Source organism: Cyclopterus lumpus, chromosome 5, assembly GCF_009769545.1.
Source record: "Cyclopterus lumpus isolate fCycLum1 chromosome 5, fCycLum1.pri, whole genome shotgun sequence".
Lineage (NCBI taxonomy): Eukaryota > Metazoa > Chordata > Actinopteri > Perciformes > Cyclopteridae > Cyclopterus > Cyclopterus lumpus.
In genome coordinates, this window is record NC_046970.1 from 11578341 (window position 1) to 11589676 (window position 11336).

General features: G+C 43.8%; 1 protein-coding gene across 3 annotated transcripts; it reads left to right on the forward strand.

Annotated features, from left to right (window-relative positions):
- The first annotated feature begins 683 nt into the window (after positions 1-683).
- Positions 684-10439, forward strand: dyrk3 (dual specificity tyrosine phosphorylation regulated kinase 3). Of its 3 annotated transcripts, none has more exons than XM_034532874.1 (6): positions 684-1580; positions 3450-3559; positions 7416-7621; positions 7766-8069; positions 8213-8629; positions 8724-10439. In XM_034532874.1, the coding sequence occupies exons 1-6, from the start codon at positions 1538-1540 to the stop codon at positions 9453-9455; spliced, it is 1812 nt and encodes a 603-aa protein (XP_034388765.1). In that variant the 5' UTR covers positions 684-1537; the 3' UTR covers positions 9456-10439. The 3 variants fall into 3 exon arrangements, with proteins under 3 accessions (XP_034388765.1, XP_034388766.1, XP_034388767.1); XM_034532875.1 differs by having other exon boundaries at positions 684-1162; XM_034532876.1 differs by having other exon boundaries at positions 688-803.
- Positions 10440-11336: the final 897 nt, after the last annotated feature.

Consider the following 11336-nt stretch of genomic DNA (forward strand, 5'->3'; position numbering starts at 1 on the left):
ATTTGCCTCTGAGGGCTTTACAATCTGTACATACAATATCCTCTGTCCCGGGACCCTCACTTCAGCACAGGAAAAACTCCCCCTCTTAAAAACCATTAACTGGGAGACTTTTAAAAATTGATTGTTTTAACTCTGCTTTCCTCTTAGGTCTCAAATTATTGGCACATGCACAAATATTTGGTACCGCTTTGTAACAAATGTCTTTATTCGTGTTAATACATATTTTACTAATGCTTTACGGAACAGTAGGCCTTAATTTGAGCAACGATTTATAAATAATTTTTATTATAATTATAATAATTTTTATTTTGTTGATTCTTAAGAAAGACACGAATGCATCGTATGACCTCTGACCTTTTGAAAAAGTGATGCAGAGCTTTGACTCAAACTAATCAAATTCCACATTATACCTGAAGTCTTGGACTATCATTATTTTTATTCTAATAATGACTAGTCAACATGTATAACTGCGGACTGAATGGTAATTATCAATGATCTAACCTATAACTGATGGGGCCTTTATCGATTACTACTAACTTGAATGACTCCACAGCCGTGAACATGTATCGCTTGAGCGCACTCCCATCGGCTCCGGTGCAGAGCTCCAGGTGGACGCTGCGGGGCGCCCTTCTGCTTGCCGTCTGGTTGCTCGCTAAGCACCGCCCCGCTCCCTCCCTCCCTCGCCTGCTGACTCCGAGCTCACTGAAGACGCCCTTAGCAACAACACACAGCCGCGTCGAATAAGATACTTCTACCACAGAGAAGACGGATTAAACACCGCCGCGTTATTGCACCGAGTGCAGGTGAAGGTGTTCTGCTAAGGAGATGTTCCGGTTGTGCCTATATTTACCATCGGGCTTGAGTACAGCTAGAGAGATAGCCTGTATTCGCTAGCCCTCCCCGAAGACGAGCGAAGCGGCCCCAAGCTGTCCCGAAGGAGGACACCATCGTGGGGGTTCACCGAGCGCCGCAGCCTGCTAAAACAGCTAACCGGGAATAAGCACCGGAATGGTGCTTTGCATCGACTCACTGTACCGACAGAGAAAAACGAGGGGCACACGGGTCAGACCAGCGAGCTGTAACAGTTGGACTCACACGGTTTTACACGGACGGAACGGCTCTCGGGCGGACGAATGTTTTTTGTGACCGTGAGAGCTAGCTGGTGAGCTAACTGAAGGAAACGACCCCCATCGCCTGCTCTGGCTTTTTCCAACTGCAGCCACGGCTAATGTTGGCCGGAGCGAGAAGAGCAGAGCAGAGCACTGAGTACACAACTCTGGGTTTAATAAGACGAGACTAAAATACAGTCATCGCCCAGAAGAAGGCTCGCTAAACCCAACACGTTAGTTTATTCAATAGAAAGCACAACTCAATAGGGTGTTTGACTTTATTAGCAAATACGAGCGACGGTGAAGTCATTCATGCTGTTGGTTAAGTTTTGCTCCGTGACTAGATTGAATCTTTTATTTTCCACTTTTTTTATTCGTTTTTTTCCCCCCTTCGCTTCGGATGCTGTTATTACATATTAAATGCAGTCATGATGATAATAAGCAGAAAACCAGAGGGCCCAATAGCAACAGGTAATGTTAACCTCCACAGTCTTGCGGTGTTTGTTTGTGCCCTTTGTTTCCTAAATGTGTTGCTCTTGTTTTAATGCCGTTTCCGAGTATAAGTGACCTCAAAACGGTAGCTGCCAGCACGGCATGGCGTTAGTTTCAATCCCAAGAAACGTGTTGGCATTTACAGAAATACCGTGTGCCTAAAATGGCTTTGAGTTACTTTTGTTCTTCTTCCTTGGCTCGTGGTTTAAGTTAAATGTCACGCCGTGTCAGTCCGTGGACAGAGCGGACCGATGTAGTTGCCGTGGGCATTTCCCGAGCCGCGGGTTGTATACATGTTTTCATTTGTTTGCAACTCCAACGTTATATCGATCACGAGACTGTCTGTCTGAGAATGTTTTGGAAGACAATCCAGGAAGCGACGTTTGTTTTGTTTTTTACGTCTCCCCTTTTGTGAGCATTTATTGTGTTATCACCGTTTTATAAGTCTTGACATTTATGCCCGCTACTATTAACTTGTGCCAAGGTTGTAACCGTAGTAAAGAAAGGGTTTCTGGCACAACTTTCAAGAATCCTGAAGAAAGAGAAAAGGTCTGAAGAGGTCAAAACACCAGCAGCAGTTCTATATGTCGCTGAAGTTCTGACCTCTTCAGACTATATTAATAAATAAGAAAACTGTGACATTGCTCCCAGGCCTCTGTCAGATGGTGCACGTAGACTGGATGTTTAGTTACATAGAAGTTGAGCCTCTGTCTCTCCCTTTAAAAAGTTTGCTACTGATGTTTTACAGAAAGCGTTGAGCCCCTGCTGAGAAATGCGTAAGCGTTTGCAGAGGGCTAACGAGGCCCATGCTTGATATTGTGTGTGGAGCCCTAATGCCTCGGTTTGCTGGGTTGTGCAGGCCTAATGCATCTGTATCCAGGCACCAGGTCTAATGTGTCCCGTAGCTGGTCTGTTGACGCGCTAACGCGAGGGAAATGGGCTCTGACGCACCTGCACATGGTTACGATACTCTCAAGGGCTAGTCTGAGAGAACGCTAAACCTACCACCGTTTGGCCTTCTTCTAATGAGCTAACCCAACACAATAGCACTGAAATGGCTTATGCTAACAGGAGGCTCAGCGTTATTTGAAGCCATCACAGTTAATACTTCTATTGCAGTGGCAACTTGTAGGCTAAATGACTGTTGAGACGAACAGCTGGCTGATGGAGGTTTGTCATTTGAGTAACTGGCTTCCTCCTGCAGTCCCAAATGCTCCCCTCATCCATCTAGTCAGTGTCCTTTAGGTTGTTGGCATGATGCCACATAGGTGAGCTCATGCACACAGCACTATTGAACAACGAGCAACTGCATCCTTCCATATGGGCTCTATCTGAGCACACCTGGTGTGTGCACTACATGACTTGGCCTGAATGGACAGATGGGTAGATGGAAATATGCTGTCGTCACACTGACATCTGTTACCCTCATTAGGCCAATAATACCACTTGCAGCGCTCGCGATCTGGGACCCAAAGCCCTCTAAGCTGGTCAGGTCGGATCTCTGGCCTTGGATACAATGTATTGGACACAATAGATACAATGGATGTATCTGCTAATAATGGCATTGTCACAGTAAATATGGGTTAGGATGTTGTGGCAGACAATTGGCATTGCTACTGGGTTACAGAAACCAGGTTTGTGTGATCTACCCTTCTGAGGTTAGCTCTTTGGATTTTTCCTGGTTTGAACTAACACAGGATTGTCTGCCTCTGTGGAGATTAGATTGCATTCTGTAGACGCTGCCTCTGAACGTCATCCTCAGCCTTTATCCCTGAGTGCGTCTGTGTTGCAGATTTTGATGATTCCACATTATCACACTGATTTATTTGTTTATCTCTGTTCCTTTAGCACGCCATGGTGATGGTCTGTATGACTCGTACATGAGGACAGACCACATCCTTAAAGACGAAGCAGATACAAACAGTCCGTCTGTGCTGCCCCCTATGCCCAAACACACAGTAAGTACACACACACACACATATATATATATATACACACACACACACACACACACACAGAGAGAGAGAGAGAGTCGACAAGCCCTATTTCCTGTGCTGGAGCACACTCTGTCTTCAGACATCCTGTTCCTCAGAGAGATATTCCCCACTCAGCCATGTTCCCGTTCATCACATTTACACTGCTCCTTCTTCCCTTAGTCTTGATTCGCAGGCTTATCTCTTGTCTTATCTTTTAACCTGTGTGATTCAGTCATGTGTTTATACCCTTCAATGAGAGTAACATGTGAGTAATATTGATTGACTGCCTGAGGGGATACGAGGCTGTGTTACACCAGTGATTCTCCATGACCGTGTCAGATTCGCTTAAGGGAAGTAGCCATTTTGTGTTTCCAGTACAAGTACAAGCTGAGATCCAAAAGCAATTACCAACCGTGTGAACTTTGTAGTTTGAAATTGTTCACAGGATGCACATTTATCAAAAAACTATATGTATGTATATATATATATATATATATATATATATATATATATATATGTGTATGTGTGGTGTATATATTCTTTCTTTTATTAGGGCTGGGCATGTTAACGCGTTATTAATGCGTTAAAGCAGCACCCATTAACGACGACAATAATTCTATCATGCATTAAAGGCATTATTATTTTTGCACTGGTAGGGGCTCAACACGCTGCGCACATTGACCGAGAACATAGAGAAATGCACTTTTAAATGGACATTTTCAGTTTAAATCTCTACCAGACGGCGTAGTTGATAAAAGCAAAGTTATTTGTAACCACTGCAAACTGGAGTTATCTTATCACGGAGTTCTACGAGCATGAAGTACGACTTACACAGCATTACACAGATGCCAGCCAAGAGCTACCCAAACAATCAGTGGAGCGAAACTTCGTCAGACTACTTCGGATGCGGCGTGCGGGAGAACTGTTGATAAACCACCGCAAGAAAATTTGGCCAAGTTTAGAGCAACGGACTGCAGGCTGAAAGATGTCAGTCTGAGGAGCGTCCTTAGAATCGCAACGAAAGATGTATGAGCCTCAAAACACACCGTTGATTTGTATGAAACGGAGTGGACTACAAAAATGGCTGCGGGGTCAGTGTAACTGCTCAACCTGCATCACTGAAAGTGTTTATTTTTTCAGAGGCTTTACAGACTAAAAAAAAAAAACACCCATGAGTAGCACAGTATATTCCAGCTGTGTTCTAAAAAAATTTCTAGACCTGTTCAGAGTTTTGTTTAAACAGATTTATATACCGTATGTTAACTTGCTGTTGCTCCCAGAGTGCCTGTTTTATTGTTCTGATAACATTACTTTAAAATAAAAGCGTGTTTTTAATTCATTCTTGATTTATTTTTTATTTTTTTTAACGTATAATGCGATTAATCGCTGATAATTACTGTTAATACTGCTGTTGATACACACAAATTAATAAGAAAATGTACATTAATTAAAAAATATTATTAATTATATATAAAAATATCCAAGTTGGGTACCTTTCCGCTATGTTTGCTTCTCTAAAAAGCCCCATTTGGCAGAAAATGCACACGCACAAACAATAATACTCCATTGCCTCACACACTAGCAGAAGAGAAAATTGTTGGATAAATATATTGTTAAGATTTATTGGGCTTGAAAATGTGACCTACAAATGAAATCAACCAATCAACATTGTCCCCCCTTTCTCCCCTGCTTCCATCTCGTGTATTCCTCCTATTAGTGGTGCCTGCACAGAGGTTAGGCAAGGTTTTCCCTTCTAGCCATGTCCATCCTCCTTTGCATTTTCTGTCACGCTCATAGAGGTAATACCTTCTTTTGAAGTTTTGAATGTGACCGACAGTGGCTTGCCCCAGTTCAGCTTGTTGTACATTGAGTGCTCAGAGTTAATAAACCAAATGTCATCCCTGTTCTTTGTCAGAGGAATTGACAAACTAATAAAATAAATTGTAGCAGCACTTAGCTCCGGGATTATGAGACATCAGTTTTGTTATGTCTCTGACCCAACTTAGATCTCTGCATGTCTGATGAGTGTGCGCTCGAGAGAGAAGGAGAAAGGCATACTTAGGTGTTTCTCTGACAGCAAAGAGATTAGCTCTTCTCCCTCTGTTGCGCCATGCAGATTTGCACACAGAGGACTCTCCACCCTCAGTATTACTTGATGCGAAAGAAGATTAAATCTCTAACTCTGCTTTTTATTTCCGCCACTGGTCACTTTTAAAAATGTTTTTTTCTAATTGTGCCCCCTCCCCGGTCAATCAATAATCCATCACAGTCGGTGCTCTATATGGCTTTGATTTCTATGGCCAAGGTTTGAGTCTGGGTGAAGGGGCCCAATCGATGACATTCACTTTGTTTGTAGTACAGCTTTGGGACAACAGCTGCATGGGATCCTGGGTCAGCAGTAGGGCTGTTGTAATATGTTGAGACTATATGGTTACATGTATGGACAACATGAATATGTCAACACCTACTTTTAAAGTATGTTTCCTTGTTGTGTTGTCTTTATCAGCTGACATGGTGTGTGCCATGGACCTGCTCAGTACAAGCCCAAACCACAGGCCCCACAGGGCAGTATAGCAATCTAATGGTATTAAAGAAAACATTAGGTTAAAAATCTCCTGTCCCGTAGATGGGTGAAGCCACACTGCTTTTAAAATAAGGAGTGTTCATGTAAAATAGACAAACACAATCGATATGCCTCTCTGCGTGTCTCTATATTGGAAGACCATACTGAGTTTACGTCAGTCTGTCTTATTAACAGCCATACTGCTTCTACAGTTTAAGAGTATAATCTGACTTTAATGACTGTAATTTACCTTGAACTCTGTAATTTTGTGCAGGGATCTTTCCGCTGGTAAGAGAGGGAGAGACGGATAGTGAGGCGGAATGAATTCCTGAGGTTGCTGAAACAAAGTTGTTTACTGGCAGGCAAGAGTAGGACTCTAGCTTTTTTGAAACTCCTCTAAACTTTCAGGTCGTTCCAAGCAAAGGTGGATGTAAGGTGCAAACTCTCTAAATATAATCCACATCACTCAATTGGAATTTAATTGCTTTTGTTTTGTACACTGTGTAGTCATTCTGAAACCCAATAAACATTTTTAAATCCTTTTTTTAAGAAGCTAAACGCAAGACTTTACAAATTGAACGATTATTGCAATGCGGAGCCAAAGATTGCCCATACCTTTTACCTAATTGCTAACAGCTAACAAACCAACCACAGGCAGGCATATGGGTCATTTTGCATGAGTTATATTTGGGGGTGGGCCTGTTATTCTTTTGAATTTTCTGCCAGATTGGATTTAAATCCAGTTGTGCTGGTTCACCTGCTGCTTGCTGCATGTCTGCTAATAGCTCATTGCCTGCCATTCTGAGGTTAGCTGGTGATATGTCGGCCTGTATCAAGCATAACCTGAGCTGATCTACTAACTAGCACATTCTAGTTTAGCTTCTCTGTCGTCACTGTTACAAAGCAAGCTTTAAAGTCTCAACTCTATTTTGATATTATTATTCATTTAAATATTTACATGATTTAGGCCAACAAAAAATATTTTGTGCATGACTACAGTATCTTCAGTTGCCTCTCAGTTGAGAGTTTGCAGGCCACAAGTAGCCCCTGTTGTGCACAATGTGTCACTAGTCTGTAGATAGTCAAAAACAGAGCCGTCCTTTCTTCACCATATTGAATAAATTCATATAACACAAATAACTCTGTCTCCTACATAATGAAGTACAACATGTACACTCTGTTCATAGACTGAATACGCTACAGTGAAGGGTTTACCAAAGGGATTTTTGCTAATGGCTTTCTTTTTGTCTATTGTCTCTCTTCTTCCTCCGATAGGTTGTCAGTAACAAGACTGTAATGAGGGATCAGGTAACTGTGCGAGGTGGCCAGCTGAAGGTTAAGTACCTCTATGAAGACTCCACCAATAACCGAAAGATCAATGCCATAACCACAGCAGCCACTCAGAACAGTGGGACCACAGGTCAGACGCCCAGTAAACCTACCCCGGTCTCCAGCCTGTCCAAAGAGCACAGTGTAGACAGGTGAGAAAGATACAAACATAAAGACACACAAAAAACTTAAACATCTTTCAAAGTATGTTATGCGGCCAAAGACAAATGTAAAAGCAGGAGGGACATCACTTCAGTCGTTCAACACCATGGTTCTGTCATCCTTGTTTGACGCAGCACTGAATCCAGTAAGGGCTCCAGTGATTCCTCCGGGCCTAATGGAGTTGGCAATGGAGGGAACAGTGGGAAGCTGTGTGGCCCTCTCACTCCTGATCAGGCTCTAAGACTGTACCGGTCTCAACTGACCAACCTGGAGCAGACGGAGATCCACTCCTACCCAGACATCTTCTTTGTGGGACCCAATGCCAAGAAGAGGCCTGCAGTTGCTGGAGGCAACAACAACTGTGGCTACGATGATGAGCAGGGTGGATACATTCATGTCGCCCATGACCACCTGGCTTACCGCTACGAGTTCCTCAAGGTCAGACGCGTATACTGTGATATTGTGAAGTATTTTTAGGCTTTCACAATTATGGTTGAGTGTCCGTCAAATTAATAACGTTGTCTCCATCTGATGTTTAGCTAACCCGGTATTTATCTTCCTCTCTCGCTCGCCCCCTTCAGATCATTGGTAAAGGTAGCTTTGGCCAGGTGGCTAAGGTATACGATCACAAACTGCAGCAGCACCTGGCTCTCAAAATGGTGCGCAACGAGAAGCGTTTCCATCGGCAGGCACAGGAGGAGATCCGCATCCTGGAGCATCTGCGCAAGCAGGATCGTAATGGCACAATGAATGTTGTGCACATGCTTGAAAACTTCACCTTCCGCAACCACATCTGCATGACCTTTGAGCTGCTTAGCATGAACTTGTATGAGCTAATCAAGCGCAACAAGTTCCAGGGCTTCAGCCTGCCACTGGTCAGGAAGTTTGCACACTCCATTTTGCAGTGCCTGGAGGCCCTGAGCAAGCACAGAATCATCCACTGTGACCTCAAGCCAGAGAACATCCTGCTCAAACAGCAGGGACGCAGCGGCATCAAGGTAAGACACCTGACGCATTCATGGGTGGCCATTGAAGACCGTGGTGCAATAACAGGATTTCTACATTGATTCTTTCCTCTCTTGTCTCTGCCAGGTGATTGATTTTGGCTCCAGCTGTTTCGAACACCAGCGGGTGTACACATACATCCAGTCTCGTTTCTATCGCGCTCCAGAGGTGATCCTTGGCTCCCGTTACGGCCTTCCTATCGATATGTGGAGCTTCGGCTGCATACTGGCTGAGCTGCTGACTGGCTACCCCCTGTTCCCCGGCGAGGACGAGGGTGACCAGCTGGCCTGTGTCATGGAGCTACTGGGCATGCCTCCGCAGAAGGTCCTGGAGCAGGCAAAAAGGGCAAAGAACTTCATCAACTCCAAGGGCCACCCTCGCTACTGCGGCGCCAACACCTTGCCTACGGGGGCCACTGTCCTCACTGGGTCTCGCTCTCGCCGAGGAAAGATGAGAGGTCCCCCGGGTAGCAAGGAGTGGAGTGCTGCGCTCAAGGGCTGTGAGGACCCCACCTTTACTGACTTCATAAAGAAGTGTTTGGACTGGGACCCCTCGTCTCGTCTCACACCAATCCAGGCACTCAGACACCCTTGGCTGTATCGGCGCCTACCCAAACCGTTACCTGGGACCGAGAAGAGCCAAGGGGCCTCCATGAAAAGGCTCCCAGAGCACCACAGCACCTCCTTCCCCGCTATCCTGGTCAAAGGAGGGCCTGGCTTAGGCGCCTCAACCGTCAACAACAAACTTAGGAGCAACATTTTGGGAGAGTCAGGGGAGGTCATACCTCTTCGCACAGTCCTACCCAAACTTGTCTCTTAGAGAGAGAGCCCTGTGATCTCCTCTCTTCTTCCACTGCTTCCTCCTCTACACTCCTCAGGAGGAGTCAGAGTACAGGACAAAGTGGAGGCTAGGTTTTAAACTCGTTTGGTTGTTCTTTAATTTGTTTTCTACTGAGAGGTGTCGACACCCCAGTTCCTGGTTTTAATATTAGATGAACAGAGAGAAAGAGACAATAAAAGAAACAGTTTTTATATAGAGGATTTCCTTGAGCGGCTGTGAAATTTCTGTATACAGCCATTGATGAGGTTTGATTTAGACAATGCTTTTTAAAAAACTTTCTGTATGAGTGGACAGCTTCGTCAATGAGCGCATTTTTTTAACCTGCGCGTGTTCTCACGTAAGTGGTGTGTTTTGGTAAAATCACTTGCCTCACTTCACACTCAAAGGATGCCTCCCTTTCTTGGCAAGTGCTTATTTGAGAGAAACTTGAAAAGGGCTACAAAGATTACTCTTATCACATTAGAGTTGGCAAAGCAAAGATTTGTTCAGCCAGCCAATGTGATTAAATAGAAAACAAGAATCAAGCGTTGTTTGGCTCCCGCACACACTGAAAAAGTTCTCCCTCATATATACAACATGAATGCCTTCACACAGGTAATTAGGGATTGGCATTAAGTAGTGAAGAATTAGGAAAACATTTTTAGCAATAAGTCTTCACTTTGTCCTTTTCAAGTTATGCTTTTTTTCTACCTTTTCTGATCCCTGGTGTGTGCATGTCAGCTCAATATGTGATGTTAGTACTTAACTGTGCTTTAGCTTTGTGGTGCTCTGTGGGAGGCATTGGGCGTTGGACAACCTATTTACAGCCCCTTCCTCCTCAACTCGCCTATTTGAGTAAAACGTCTGGGGGTGAGGAGACAGTAGCTCAGCCACACTAGGTACTTCACAAACACCCTGCTGTGTGAGTCTGGCTCACATAAGAGAGAGAGAGATGCACATCTGCACATCATTACACATACTCACCTTTTGGGGTGAAAAATTGGCTGTAGAAAGTTAAAAGTTTGTATCAATGTCAACTTCCGATGCCCCCTAATTGACTGCTATTATTGTTGGCAGTGGTGCATTAATCCGTATGGAACAATAGTGCAAGGTGAGATAGATTGTGGGATAGTGGTATGTTTCATATGAGCAAGATGTTTTGTAATTTTTTATTTCAGGGGGAATTGTAGAAAAGTTGACAGGCCAGTGACAAAGGAGGGTTATTATGGTACTGAACAGAGAAGCGATTCTCAGGAAGACATATTTGATACATCCCGTAATCTTATTTGCGATGTTCCACGTACAGTCCCGACTCGACTACGGGTGAGCATACATGTAGTTCTGTCCATTGAGAGCAAGAGAATGCAAAGGGGGTCTGCATGCTCCACAATTTGACCTAGATTCTCTCCTCCCCCACCATCTCTTTCTCTTTTGTCGTCTCTCACTCTTGTCTCATGTAGGGCAGGAAGCCTCTTAAGCGTACACACATATATATATATATATATATATATATATATATATATATATATATAGTGAATTATGGTGCTGTCCAAAACACACACACACACACACGTCAGGTGCACGTTGTATGGACCACACTGCTCAAAGAGTTCCTTCTCTCGTCCCTTGTATCCTAAGTGAAACTGTCAGGGATTTCTACTCTCAATTTTTTTAAATTTTTTTTTATAGAAGTGATTTCTATTTGCTATTCAGTCCAGAATATCAGATAAAATGCAAAAGCTGAAAAAGAGAAAGCCGTATACTGTCATGTTGTACCTAGTGGTGTGCGTTAGTAGGAGGGTGTTTGGTGTTCCAGCATGAAATCACAATCTGTTATCAGACTGAGTGACTATGAAAAGAGAAACTGTACAGTAACCAAAT